The 14,909-nt window shown below is 37.5% G+C and overlaps 2 protein-coding genes and 1 pseudogene across 3 annotated transcripts; 2 read left to right on the forward strand and 1 right to left on the reverse strand.

Annotated features, from left to right (window-relative positions):
• The first annotated feature begins 1,221 nt into the window (after nt 1–1,221).
• On the forward strand, nt 1,222–3,072 carry kcna10a (potassium voltage-gated channel, shaker-related subfamily, member 10a). The gene has a single exon (XM_028453590.1). It carries the CDS (start codon nt 1,265–1,267, stop codon nt 3,011–3,013), a length of 1,749 nt encoding a protein of 582 aa, XP_028309391.1. The 5' UTR covers nt 1,222–1,264; the 3' UTR covers nt 3,014–3,072.
• Nucleotides 3,073–9,398: 6,326 nt separating this feature from the next.
• Nucleotides 9,399–10,001, forward strand: LOC114467369 (60S ribosomal protein L12 pseudogene; annotated as a pseudogene).
• A 392-nt stretch (nt 10,002–10,393) lies between these two features.
• On the reverse strand, nt 10,394–14,734 carry pnpla1 (patatin-like phospholipase domain containing 1). 2 transcript variants are annotated; one of them, XM_028453530.1, is made up of 9 exons: nt 14,383–14,734; nt 14,075–14,307; nt 13,933–13,998; nt 13,628–13,840; nt 13,484–13,544; nt 12,937–13,152; nt 12,654–12,768; nt 11,235–11,357; nt 10,394–11,130 (listed from the first exon to the last, which is right to left on the reverse strand). In XM_028453530.1, exons 1-9 carry the CDS (start codon nt 14,555–14,557, stop codon nt 11,088–11,090), a joined length of 1,245 nt encoding a protein of 414 aa, XP_028309331.1. In that variant the 5' UTR covers nt 14,558–14,734; the 3' UTR covers nt 10,394–11,087. The 2 variants fall into 2 exon arrangements, with proteins under 2 accessions (XP_028309331.1, XP_028309329.1); XM_028453528.1 differs by having other exon boundaries at nt 12,654–13,152.
• Between the last annotated feature and the right edge of the window lie 175 nt (nt 14,735–14,909).

Here is a 14,909-nt window from a genome sequence, read left to right on the forward strand (position 1 = left end):
TCAAGTTGCTGTCTATGCTCATCAGAAAATATTGATCATTCTGAGAACTAATTGAGTCAAAACTGTTTGCTTCTAAAAATCATATCTATTATTATTATTATTATTACATCTACGGCGCCATCTACTGGAGTGGAGGTGCGAAAGTGGCACAATTTTCAAGGTTTTTATGTCGGACCAGGAGCTCGTCAACATGCCCAGTAGTTGGGCTGCTCCGCTAAAAAGTGACAATGTCTCCAGCAGTAGAAAACACACATCCACGAAAATGTGAAAAATACAACAAGAAAAATATTGATTAAATATCAGGAAAAAGAAGAAAAAAAAACAAAAAATATATATGTACATATATATATATAGCTTCTTTTTTCTGATATTTAAATCGCAATTTATTGGGAAATCAATTTTTTTTTTCCACACCCCTAGTTTCAACGCAAGCTCGAAACATGTCTACATCCAGTCGGCCTATTTTACAGCAGTTTGTGTACTATTGAGAAGGTTGAAACCATGCTATTTAAAAAGAATTTGAAATTTATATTTTGAGGGAATTCCGATTTATTTTGGTTTTTGTTTTATTTTCGGCCTGGTTTTTGATCGTCATTGTTGTGTATTGTGTTTTGATCCGTTTTTGCATATATCGTCTTGCGGTGATTTTTCATTTTTGCCTTTTTTTTAATTAATTAAAAACACCACAAAAAACAGTCACATATACTATTAAAATATTTAACAAACTTCGTATGGTCGGTTTACATTCAAATGTCATGCCCCAGGAGCTCTGTCGTAAAGATTGCAAGTGAAGGAAGTGATGTAGTCTACGCTCATACGTTGAAAGGACCCGAAAGGATGCCACACTTTCATCAAAATACTTGTTCTTATTTGGCTGCTAAACTAGAACTTGTGAAAATGTGCTTTAAGTGTCTCTTTGTTGGCTACTTCTGACCCTCACCTGTTTTTCATCCCATTGTTAACCAAAAAATTAAAATGCTTCGAATTATTTTTTTTTTTTCCAAAATCATAATTGAAATATGTATTTGTATTTATATCTGTACTGTAACAATTAATGAATGTCTGCAAACATATTTTTGAATTAAACACACTCTTGTTCTCTCCAATGTAGACTCTCCACATATTGAAGGGATATGAAACACCTTCGCTTTTCCCCTGAGTCGTACTGAAGACTGAATGCCTTTAAAGTTGACTGCTGCCTCCTGTGATTAATCACTCAGACTATGAAAGTAATTCCTGGACTTCACAAAGACACTTTCTAGCCATGGAGGTGCCCTTGGTGGACTTTGGGAGCCTTGAAGGACTTAAAGGCAGCTTCGAGGATGAGATGGACACCTTTGCAGACGAGACAACAACTCTCACTGTGGACATGCCTCCAGAGCTCAACAGCCAAAGCAGTAACTACCTTCTACAAGCCCCTCAACTATCGTCTACGCCCTCCCACTGCAGCCCAGTGGCCTCTTATCTTTGGGAGTCCACTTCATCTTCACCCATGCTGCAAATAAATGCATCAACAAAATCTGCTCATGCTCAAATGGTGAAAAATCCAAACAAAGAGAGTGAAAGTAGCTGCACCACCATGATTTCTAACTGGAAATTGCTGCTTAGTAGTGAAGGCACTATGGAGAGTGAGAAAATCTTTAACCGGCTCACCAAAGAATGCTGCGAAGATCTTTTTATGGATAAGCGAGGGTTGGATGATGGAGATCAAAAAGTTATTATCAATATTGCTGGTCTTCGTTTTGAGACGCAACTTAAAACACTGGACCAGTTCCCAGACACACTACTAGGAGACCCTTCGAAGAGGATGAACTATTTTGACCCAATGAGGAATGAATACTTCTTTGATCGCAACCGACCTAGTTTTGATGGTATTTTGTATTACTACCAGTCAGGAGGTAAAATCAGGCGACCAGCTAACGTCCCCCTTGATGTGTTCGCAGATGAAATTGTGTTTTATGAGCTTGGAAATGAAGCCTTGGAACAGTTTAGAGAAGATGAAGGATTCATTAAAGATGTTGAGATCCCACTGCCTGACAATGACATGTATAGGCAATTTTGGCTGTTGTTTGAGTACCCCGAGAGCTCAAATGCGGCCAGAGGTGTAGCACTTGTGTCTGTTTTTGTCATTGTCATATCCATCATTATTTTCTGCATGGAAACACTGCCAGAATTCCGAGACGACACTGATCCTGTTGTGGCGACAGTTGTACAAGCCTTTAACCACTCCAAAGGCTCTTTACCTGTTGCCACATCCAGGACAAGGCTGACAATTTTCTCAGATCCATTCTTCTTCATTGAAACCGCTTGTATTGGTTGGTTCTTCTTTGAGCTGTGTGTGCGCTTTGTAGTATGTCCAAGCAAAAAACAGTTTTTTCACAACCTCATGAATCTCATTGATGTTATATCCATCATCCCATATTTTGTGACTGTGATTACAGAACTGGCTACTACCCCAGCGGAGAGCTCAGGACACAACATGTCATTAGCCATCCTGCGTATCATTCGCCTCGTCAGAGTGTTTCGTATATTCAAACTTTCCCGTCACTCCAAGGGCTTGCAGATCCTTGGGCAGACTCTTAAGGCTAGCATGCGTGAGCTTGGATTGCTCATCTTCTTCCTTTTTATTGGTGTCATCCTCTTCTCCAGTGCGATCTACTTCGCTGAGGTAGACGAGCCTAACACACAGTTTGTCAGCATTCCCGATGGCTTTTGGTGGGCGGTGGTTACCATGACCACTGTAGGCTACGGTGACATGTGCCCTATCACCATGGGCGGTAAGATGGTGGGAACCTTATGCGCCATTGCAGGAGTGCTGACCATAGCTTTGCCTGTCCCTGTCATTGTGTCCAACTTCAACTACTTCTACCACAGAGAGACAGAAGCTGAAGACAAGCTACCATTGAAAGATGCCGTTGAGCAAGTCACGAAGTCAGAGATGAGTGTGAAGCAAGGCAGCAACATGTCACTCAGTAAGGCTAATGGCACATGGCAAACTGACGAGAGGATATAACTGTAACAGCATTGCTGTAATGAGGATGAACACAACATGAGGAACTAAACATGGACAAGATGGGGACCTTTAAACTGTTATTATTTCCTAGTTTGTATACAACTTATACCTCCACAGAGTATGAATTTGAACTATCGTCTTGACAATAAGAGTGGAAAGATTGATAGTTTTTATGTTCATGAGCTTGAGTCCTTGTTTGGGGATTTGAATGTGTTAAACTGAAGATTTGTTATAATTTTAACAGACTTTTAGTATACAGTAGCTCCCTCTTTTCTACTTTGTGACATTTTAACTCAGCTTTACTGTTGTGGCAATGTGTACACAGCCTGAACCAATTGCTCGAATTAAAACTAGTCCAGACATCATGTCACTGTTGTATGCCTGCTGTTGTAACTGCATTTGTGTATGAGTTCATACTGGTGTGAACAAGAGATTCAACCCTGCAGCAACACTATTTTATGTAAGAACTCGTGTTTCTTTTTTTTTTTTTATAGGAAGGGGGTTTCTTTGAAATCAAAGTCTTTCATTATATTAATGAGTAAATGTTCTGAGTAAGTGTAACTTGTGTACCACACACAACTCCCTTTGATTTGTGACTCCTATCAACTTACATTCTCAGTAATAAGTGGTAAGTACTAACCTGATAGCATTTTCTTGAACAATGACCTTGAACAAGTCACATTCATTCAAAGAAAAGTGTAAATGTAAATGTTCACCTAAATCACCTTCAAAGAGCCGCACTAATATTGGTTACACAATCACGTTTGCTAGACGATGATTTTAAGCAACAGTTTTAATCCTGGATTTTACTCTCACTCTAAAATCCCTTTTTGGAGGGAAAAAAAATCAACATCTGCATAGACTTAACAATTAACAATATTAGATCATTTCTAAATCCTAACCATAATTAGCTGATTAATCAAATTCTGTAAAAGCTTAAAGCAAGAGTTCTCAATTTGTGGGTCAGGTCGCAGGCAGTCATGGTTTTTAGATGTGGGTTTATTAATGTAGCAGAGTGCTGGCTAGGTACTATTAAAGTTGGGTAGTACGTATCTTTAAAGGCACAACTTTATTATATACTTGGATCATAGCTACAGTTAAATGTATAGACTTTTCCTTTTATAGTTTGTGGTAGAAATCTGCCCAGCTACAGCGTAGGGTTGCCAAATGTAGCAACCCTAATGATTGTGATTTGATCATACTAAAACTCATTAATTACATGAAAACATTTATTACCTCCCCCAAGCGTGAAGCGCAGAGCGGAAGGTTATGTTTTACCCTGCGTTTGTCTGTCTGTCTATCTGATTGTCTCTGTCTGTCTGTTTGTTAGTTACTTTCGAAAATGGTTTTCGAAAGTATATTGGTCATTATGTTTGTGTGTTTGTTTGTGTACACGGTAGTGTCCTCAATTTTTGACAAATCCACTTCAATTTTTTTTTCTGTTAATTGGTTTTTGGCCACAGATGAGACCATTAGACCATTACGGTTCAAGATCAGTCACAAAAAATATCAAAAATCGCAAAAATCCCTCTCTTTAGCATGGGGCAACATTTCTAAAACTCGTATCTCGGTCAGATCTTCATCAATTCATTCACTATTTTGCAGGATGATGGCTATGACATGCAACAACTGACCAAACAGGATCTGGATCCGATCCAGATTGTTGACTGAGCAATTTTTAGAAATTAACATTGGAAATCCCATTTACGACTTTCAAAAATTCCTATACAATTTAAATAAGTTTTGATTTCATTCAAATTTGGTATTGACGTCGGGTTTTGACCTCTATCAAAATGTTGAAACAGCTAAGAACGAAATTGGGTATTTTCATTTGTTTGTTAGCAAGATAACTTTGTTATGAACTGATTTGGATGAAATGTTCAGGAAATGTTGATAATGGGACAAGGAATAGGTGAACATTTTTTTGTGATGTTCTGGATTACCAAAAGTGAGAAATTACCACTCGTGGAAATCACAACATGAGTAGATGTGCCCGCTCCTTTAAATGTGGTGGCTTATGGGTAATGTAGTAGTGGTAGGGAAGTGCATGCTGTACTCTTTAAATCACAATATGGATGGAAATGAGTTACTTGGTGGAGCTCTGCGCTCTGCGAGTGCTCTAGTTTATTAAAGAGATGAGCCAGTCATATTCCTCTATAGATATTTACACAATTTCTTACTCCAAAATAGTGATTTTACACCTATATATTTTTATACTTTTTACAACTACAAATTTTATAACTTGAATTCTTTCAAGCAGTTCAAAGAAAACAAAAAATAGACTCAAAATTACACTTTTGTTGAGCGTATTTTATTTCAAAGAATGCAGCTTTAGTTAACTGCCGTTTATATTTTGTTTATATTTTCTCTGCATCTTGATCAAGATGAGTTAATTCAATGTACATTTATTTAATTATCATTTTTTTTCTTCTTTTTATTCAGTATATCTCCAAAGACCCCATAAGTACCTCAAAAGTACTTCATAGGTTTTGACAAAATTTTTTATCAAATATAGACCTTACACCATGGAAAATTCCATCCAATTTTGCAGGCAATCCAGATAAATATTCTTATTCTGGATCAGTTTTAAAAGTCAAAAAATTCGTATCTCTCATCATTGGCAAAATTTCAAAAATGTATACCTCAGTATGTTTTTGAGTTGACTGATCTTTTTAAGATATGACTCAGTTATAGAATTGGTTCCTCAATTGTCGCACCGAGTTTATCTGGATTGGATTGCGTTTTTCATTGTGAATTTTTGAAGAATTAGTTGTGCCCAAACATTTAGACTTACTGCATGGTTAATAATATTGGGGATATAAACTTCTTACAAGGTACCATGATCAGGATAACTAATCCCGATAACTGGCAAAGAGGATATTTGGAGCTTGGCAGAGGTTTGTGCTCTCTGAGTGATCTTGTTTTTAGTGCCTCCACTGTCTCTAGGGACTGTGTTTTGGACACAGGAAACCTCTGGTTCACCCTGTTCGTAACTGCACGATAGGACCACAAAGACTAGAGACTGCATGTGAAGATCAAGATTGTCCCTTTCCTGAAACGAGGAGCCTCAGAATTTAGACCCTGTCTGGTAAAGTCAAGCATCTGCCCTAATGTTGCAAATCCCACTTGATCCTCTTAATAAAACGTTTGTCTTGAAAGACAAACACCTTTTGTACTCATCATGTAAGAATAAACCAGTATGAATGGTTAAACCACATGTTGTATAACCAATTCTGAACTAAACTGTTTTTTCAAGACAGCTAGTCATGAGATTAAAAAAAAGTCCCTCTGTTTCTTTTTTTCTACTTTTTCACTTTTCCTATAAAGGCATTACCAGTTGACTCACTGCTTTCTTGCTTCATTAACTGTTAAACCAGTTTGTTTTGAACAAAAGAAAGTGATGCTCGACAGTACCACAAGAATCTTACCCACTGGTTAAATGCTAACGTGAATGACTGAGGTCCCATGGTTTTATTTAGATCTGGTTATGACTTGTATTCAGCATCGCACACCATTACGCACATCATAAGCTATACGCTAAGCCAGCAGTTTCCCCTTCTAAACAATTTCAAAGCCACATAGTAAAGAACAATGAACCCTCTCACTTTGAACAGTTGCGCTCTTTCATTGCAAGTTTTACCACCAAAAACACCACAGGGCCAATCATCTTACGCAAATACCTTCATGTGATTAAAGAATGATTTCTTCCTGCTCTGCATCACCATGTTGTTTGAATTCAATCAGCAAAGCTCTAAATTTGGAAGGAGTTGGAAGAGGCAGAAGAAAAGATTAGAAACAAAAACCACTGTCAATCTGTCGCTGGTTACTACTCAATTGAATCACGGCGCCTGGCCCCCAATGCATGCACGCGCTTAAACACTGCTATTAGCAGACACTTGCTTTACCATCTGTGCCGTTGGTGAAACATAGCAAACATCTGTTTGGATTTACCAATTGAATGAACTGGACTAATCAAAATGGTCTGCTTAACACAACCTCAGATTACATGTCATCAAGACAGACAAGGAGACAAAGACATGCATGCTTAAGTTAAAGTGTTAAAAACACATCATTCAAATAAGCATTATGTGAATCTACAGATTTCCATTGCAACTCCTTGCATTTTAAATTTAAATGACGTGGCAAAGATACTGGAGCCATGAGAAGGCATAGAAGACACTTTTGAGATTGTATAGGAAAGGTAATTAGGAAAATAGAATATGATTCATCTGTGACGGGCGACATGAACCCTACACTTACACACCGACAAGACAGAAGAAATTTAGGAAACACTAAAGGGACAAAATCCACAAGAGTGCAAACCTCTGCCGAGCACCAAATATACTCTTTGCCAGATATTGACAGTTATCTGGATCAGTGATCCCTATCATGGTATAATGAGCATTTACATTTATACACAAATATCTATCCCAATTTATAACAATGCAGTAGGTTCAAATGTATAGGTAAGACACATTTTTTCAAAAAATCACCATAAAATGCACCATCCGGTTGAAACTGTGGGGTGAGAAAGGTAATGATCAGTCAATTACGAACCAAGATATGAATTTTGAAATTTTGCCAATATTGAGAGATAGGGATTTTTTTTATTTTAAAACTGATCCATATCAGTACAATAATCTAGATCAGCAATTTTCAACTGGTGGGTCGGCACCCAAAAGTGGGTCGCCGACCTGTTCTGGGTGGGTCGCGGACAGCTAGTCAAAATTAAATAAATACTTAATACTGTATGCCTTTTATTTTTAAAGAAACTTTTCTTTTGACAGGCATGCTGTGAAATGTATGTTGCACAGGACTATATATAGATGTATGTTTTAAAAAAGATTATATATTTGTGTTTTCAACAGCTATTTTTGAAAAAACTGAATTTGGTTGGTTGAATTCTAAAAAAAAATTTGGGTCTCAATTTAATGACCGTGGCAAAAATGTGGGTCCCAGGGTGAGAACCCCTGCTCTAGATCTTCTACGAAACTGCAATTAAGCCTATCTTTGGTTTAAAAAATCCAGATCTGTTAAGAACTTTTGATGTAATCCTGCTAACAGACAAACAAACAATTAAATAAACGCCAGTGAGGTAAATACAGGAATTAACATAGAAATTATTATCAATGTGATTTGAATAGATCCAAGATGCACATATTTTCTTTTGGGTGGTTATAAACTCAATTTCTTCTATTGCAAACTACTCTTTGTCTATCAACATCATGTTGCATACACAATATACTTGTTTTTAAACAATTTTGGTGGTCATCTTATGCAACTGCACAATTGCAGTAAATGGTGCACAGTGCATTTATAGTGCTTATATCCAAAGGGCTTGACATTTATGTCTTGCCGTCACACTAAATTCTGGGGTTTTTCTTCATACTGTTATGATTTTTTTTATCATCTCACTTATGTTGCACTTATCGCTGGTCACATGAACTCCCATATATAGTTGTGGTATGGTACATACTTGAAGCATTATATTGTTGATTTGTTGAATTGAATGAAGAGATAACTAAATGAAAATAGTTTCTTGGCTGTCAAAAAAAATAGTTTTCGATTTTTGACCTTTGCAATGAGCACTGAAGCAAAGAGTCAACCAATCGATAAATTTTGCTCTTTTCAAACAGCACGCCACACCTTGTCTGAAATATTACAAATCGAGCGTGTGCTTCGTGCCATGTACAGTGTAGCAGCACTTGGGCCATTGCAGATCAATGTTTGCAGCGTTTAACAGAAAATCACTGAAAATGTTGCAGAAGAGGAGAGCAGCTTCTGCTTGCATGTATTGGTTTAGTTAGCAGATTCATTCCCATCTATTCTCCAAATAAAATCCCTCATGTTTTCAGTCGGACGCAGACTCTGATCTGTCTCTGTAAGGCCAGCTGGTTGCCAGCTCACTGACTGGATCAGTGACGGATGCAGAACAGCAGCAGATGTGTGTGTTATCCCGTATGATCCATGTGCATTAATTATATAAGAAGATCTTTTCTCAGGTACAGGCCATCTGTTAAAAAAAAAATAACACTGAAATGAACAACTTTATTTCTGGTTCATTTAATCATTTTTGGCTCTTTTCTGAAATATCGCTCATACCCTGGTCCTATGTTTCTCTTTGAGTTAGGGTTACATGACCACTTCCATCTCTCCAGGTTGCTTTACTTTTGTCATCCAGATCAAATTTGAATAAACTTGGAAGACGTGATCTTCAGTCATATGAACAAGAGGATTGTTGGACAGAGATCAAAAGTTAACAAGGAAAGCTGAAAACATTCCAAGTTGTTTTGAATCATATAATAATAAGACAGTTCATCGTGTAATACGGCAATATTAGATGTTCATCATTAATTGAATAAAAGACTTTCCTTCCCCATTAGCGGTGACGGTGCAACAATAATCGGTCGTTCCAAACCCGGTTTCATCCGACACCTTCACCAACCCAAGCTGAACTGAGCTCAACCTACACGGCACCAGCATGCCTCCCAAATTCCACCCCAACGAGATCAAAATCATGTACATGAGGTGCACAGGAAGAGAGGTCGGTGCCACGTCAGCTCTGGCTCCTAAAATCGGACCTCTGGGTCTGTCTCCAAAGATGGTTGGTGATGACATCGCCAAGGCAACTGGAGACTCGGAGGGCCTGAGGATCACTGTGAAGTTGAGCATCCAGAACAGGCAGGCAGCAATCAAGGTTGTTCCCTCTGCATCTGCTTTGATCATCAAAGCCCTGAAGGAGCCTCCTCATGACCGCAAGAAGGTCAAGAACATTAAGCACAGTGGCAGCGTGACCTTCGATGAGATTGTGGGCGTGGCTCGTGTCATGAGGCCTCGCTCCATCGCCAGGGAGCTCTCTGGAACCATTAAGGAGATCCTGGGAACCGCCCTATCTGTGGGCTGCACCATTGACGGTCACCCCCCTCATGATGTCATTGATGACATCAACAGTGGAAAAGTGGAGTGCCCAACTGACTAAATGCTCCAATAAAGTGTTGAGAAAAAAAAAAAAGAATGAAAGACTGCTTTTTCAATATAATCTGCTTTAAATAGTTTATTACACACACCCCATCCCATCCCCCAAAAAGAAAAAAAAAAAGAATTGATATGAAAATGAAAAACACAGTAAATGGAGGAGTAGTAATTTATTTGAAGTTACAATAAACATTCCAACAATAAAATATAATGTGTAGGTGCCATGAAGTTCATCCACAGCAAAACCAAGAGTCAAAAAGTTAGTGTCAAAAGAAGACATACCAGAGGTTATGTTGTCTTACTTCAGTTTAGCTGGACCAATATAGTAATATGTGTATTTCATGTGAAAAGGAAAGGGACACTTTTTCCAGCTTTGTTAAATAGCATTAGGATTAATATGTCCTACACAAAAGGATAAACCAATTTCCACATCAAATTAAAAGTGTTTTAGTTTAGCAATATATATATTAAGCAAAAATTCTGATTGGAGAGCTCCAGAAAATACACCTTAATACATTGATTCTTACTTCTTACCCTTATTGCAAGTACTGAACCCTGTGAGCTTCATCGGCACATTCACCAAACCCTTCGTAATTAGAAAAAAAGATATGATTCCTTCAGTACATAGGTATATATTTTATTTATTTGTTCACAACACATTTAATTTAAATTTTCATGAATTAATATTTAAACTTATGATAATCTCAATTTATCTTTGAATAACTATTGTAGAAATGTGTGTTGCGTAACACATTTTTACTGTGTGTCTTGACCCCTGCCAAACATTTCACAAAGAACCCCTGGTGTTCGATGAAACCCAGGTTAAGAACCTTAATATATACAATAATAATCCATATTTATATTTTTTTTTAGTGAATAAATAATATTGTTGCATGGAAGCGACAACACAAAGAATACAACTTTTATACTATTTACTTGCAGACCTTTTAAGTTCATCAAAGCATTAATAGCAACACCACTTAATATCCCGTCTTCAATTCTTGGCTTTTCCCATCATTGAGAAGCAGAGTTCATGTTGAAATCCAATAGGACACGAGACAGGGTAGTTTCACTGCTGTGTTGGTGCTGAACGAACAGCCTAAATCTTCAGCAAGTGAAATAAAAGGGAAATGAGCTCAAACCTAAAAGAGAGACACAATGAAAAAAAATACAACTCTAATTCAGACAGGGTTGACTATAAAAGTGAGAATAAAGCTTCCACTGGGTGCGTACAGTGCTATCTTACCTGTCTTTTATGTTTTTCTGGAATGTCCACATAAGTATGCTCGACATAAAAATGGTAGAATGTCTTACATTTTGCCATGTGAAATATAGAAAACTTGGAGGGATGCTCAACATTCCCCCCAGTCTGTGGGAAATAAGAGGTCACATCATTTTCAGTGAGACACACCCTACACAAAACAGTTAAACATGAATAAACACTTATTGTGGAAAAAGCCATGTAAAAAATGAAATGTTGTGATTCACTGTCGGTTAGTTGCACAACCTTCTTTCCTACAGTTGTTATGCAAGGCTCACATAACTTATGTGACAAAGGGCTGCTTGTTCACATTTATCATCATGAATGAGTGAATGAATAGATATTATTTGGTTGTCCATTCAATGCACAGTACATTGACAAATACCACATTCTACGGTAAACAATCACTTAACACATATCAACCAAAAAGGGATTGGGCTGAAGCTTATATGAGCAATTTACAATTTAAACAATTTAAACACAACAATTCTGAATTAAGTTTAATACATACATAATTTCCAACTCAAAATAAATTTTCTTTAATAACTTATTTTCCTGATTTTTTATTTATTTATTTCTTTTTTACTTTTATGACAACGGTGTATATGCGTTAATCATTTCATATTTTAAAGTATTTTTAAATGTAGATAGTATGTTAATTGATTTGAGTTGATCATTAAGATCATTCCAGATTTTTTTTCTAATAACAGATACACTTTGTTGTCTATTAGTTCTTGCTTTTTTTTTTATTGAAGAAAACCTCTAAGGTTATATCTACGGTTTCTTAATTTGAAGAATGCTTGAATACCTAAAGGAAGATCTTTGTTCACAACTCGAAACAACATTTCTAGTGTTTTTAACCAAACTATAACCATACATTTTTACATATTTAATTTTATGAAAAAAAGTCAATTAGTATGGTCATGGCATCTCACTTCATTAATTCATCTTATTAATTTAATTATTGGATCAATGTGTGTTTCACAAGCATTTCCCCAAATTTCTGAGCAGTAAGACAGATAGGGAAGCACAAGTGATGAGTATAATATATGCAAACATTTAATATTTAACAAATGTTTAATTTTTAAGGAGTATACCAACTGTTTATTATACAACTAAGTTTACCAATCATGGTATAAAATAACAACGCTGACCTTTATGTTTGTATAACTATCAATATGGGCAAACTAAATGAACACATTTCACATTTGGCCTCGAGAAACAGTGAAATTGCCATATTTAAACCATTTTAATAAGATAAAATCAGTCGTCTTAAGGCTGATTTATTTTCTAAAAGAATTATGGCCTGTGTTATCATCAGAATCAGAAAACGCAGTTAATCTTTTTGTTTTAGTTAGGTTAACTAAAAAACAATTAGAGTTGTTGTTGAAGTCGTTCACCTACCTTCGCCAATTTTGGATTAAAACACATAACAGCACGAGGGGCAAAAGCAGGTATGACAGGATTTTTGCCGGGAACCCCAACATGCTGAGATAGGCCATCACATGGAACAGCAAAACTGAAACATAAAGGGTGAATGCATATACTGTATAGAAAAGAAATGCTAAGTCAATTATGGAAGAGCTCATTCTACTGAAATATGTCTCAATCGAGATTTTACCAAATGATGTCATCCACAGTGTTTGTACCTGCATGTTTGTGTTTGTGTTGTGAGTGTTAACTGTACCATGATTGAAGATTTCCAAATTCAGAGAGGTTCTTTGTTCAAACCCAGGAAAATCCTGCTCGGAAAAATTATCCGTCTCTGTGATTCCATTTTCATCTGTTCCAATGAGGTCTTTCTCTTCCTCCTTGTCCTTCTCCAGTGACTTTGACTTGCAAGTGTAGTTAAAGTTGAAGGTCTTTTCTGACGCTTTGCATAGAACCAAACATGGGGCAATACCTGCAAGTGTTGAAAAGATATTTGAAAACATTTGAGAATAAAAAATACACAAAAGAAGTGCACTCGGAGAGCGCAAACCTCGCCAAGAGTCAACCATCCTCTTTGCCGGTAAGGGTTGGTGAAAACATTTGTCAAAATCTCTTAAAAAGAGTAACTAAACCCCTTTTTTCTGCTGAAAAACAGAAGTAATTCATACCTAAATGCCAATTTTTACTCTAAGTACTTTTGTCGTATTCCTGCTAACAGACAAACAAACAAATAGATAAACAATGGAGGAAATATCACCATTTGGCAGAGGTCATAAAAACAAAACATTCTGTATTTTACTTACCGTTGTTCTCCAGGTATTGCAAAGCATCTCTGTAGCCATTATGGAAGCCTTGTTCCACAGTCTGAGAGAGAGAGAATAAATATGAATATGTTTCTACTGTTAGCCTTAAAGTGATGTTGATCTGTTGATCAACTGGAGTCTGACCTCTAAAGTCATGGGGAAAAGAGCATTAAGGATCCTGGCACAGTTGGCCAGGTTACCCTTAAGAACAATCCCAGTCGCCACAAGGTCCATCGCACATGGCGGATCGGTGGGGCTGATGTCCACGTCTCCAGCAAATGGACACACTGTCAAGGGTGGACTTGAGGATCCAGGCATCACAGGAAGGATGCGGCTATAGCCACCATCCAAATATAGCTTTTAAACAACATCACAGACTTGAGTTACAAAAAATAATGAACCTAATACATGAATGAACCAAGCTTGTGAGAGGACCAGCAGTTGCTTACCACTCCTTTGAAAGATGGAGGGACAGTCCCACAGTATCCAGGCACAAAGCAGCTACACAGAAGAACCTGAGGACAACATGGCTGGTAGATTGAGCGTTGCCTGTGTAACTGCACCTCACCAAGAGCGACATACACTACTTACCTGCACAACATCTTCTCTAGACTGATACTCAGATATGATCATTTGCTTTCCGTCACTTAAGCGAGTCACAGCTACAGCAAGGCGGCCGTTGGCAAGTTGGTGAGCATCAGGAGGAAGATGTTCATGTAGAAGATTCTCCAGCCAGTGAAAAACACTGACTGATGGGTTTAAAGGTCCCAGTGTGAAATTCCTCATGCGTTTGACAAAACAAAGCATCTGATCTGTGATGGTAACTGCCAAAGATTAGGTTGTTAGATGGAAATAACTCCCAATACAATGCAGGCAGGTCAAACATCGGATTCACTTACTCAGGTTCATTTCACAGACCACAGCAGCTGCAACCAGAGAGCCAGCAGAAGCACCCAAGACAAAAGGTGCACCGCGTAGGATCCATGGTGCATGGTTGAGAAAACACTGGGCCACCCCCAACTGATAAGTGGCAAGGAATCCCGATCCAGAAAAGGAGATAGACTGAGGAGACATTTTGGATTGCTTTTCAATGATCCGATGAATCTTCTCAATTCATAAGCACCGCAACAAAATCATGACCCCAACAAACTATATTTAAGCAATACAGTCTTGAAGAACCTATCGAGTGAAAGTGGGTGAGGTTTTCACAATCTCTTCTTTTAAATGGGACGCACCCCAATTGGATATCCCTGTTGGTCATGGCCATGTGATAACCAGCAACAGCAACAATGGCTTTTTGTCTAAAAACTATAAATCTGGAAACTAAAAAAAGACCAAAAGAAATGCAAAAAATATGGGAAAGTGATTATTAACACATGCAGACATATGCGACCAGGATTCTCAGTGATAATGATAGTCAAAGCAA

This window comes from Gouania willdenowi, chromosome 7, assembly GCF_900634775.1.
Source record: "Gouania willdenowi chromosome 7, fGouWil2.1, whole genome shotgun sequence".
Lineage (NCBI taxonomy): Eukaryota > Metazoa > Chordata > Actinopteri > Blenniiformes > Gobiesocidae > Gouania > Gouania willdenowi.

Coding starts and splice junctions, on each gene's coding strand:
- kcna10a (XM_028453590.1), top strand. CDS start 1,265: ATGGAGGTGCCCTTGGTGGACTTTGGGAGCCTTGAAGGACTTAAAGGC.
- pnpla1 (XM_028453528.1), bottom strand. CDS start 14,557: ATGTCTCCTCAGTCTATCTCCTTTTCTGGATCGGGATTCCTTGCCACT. Junction 13,841..13,932: donor CTCCATCTTTCAAAGGAGTG/GTAAGCAACTGC, acceptor GTTGTTTAAAAG/CTATATTTGGATGGTGGCTA. Junction 11,358..12,653: donor TTAATCCAAAATTGGCGAAG/GTAGGTGAACGA, acceptor TATTTCCCACAG/ACTGGGGGGAATGTTGAGCA.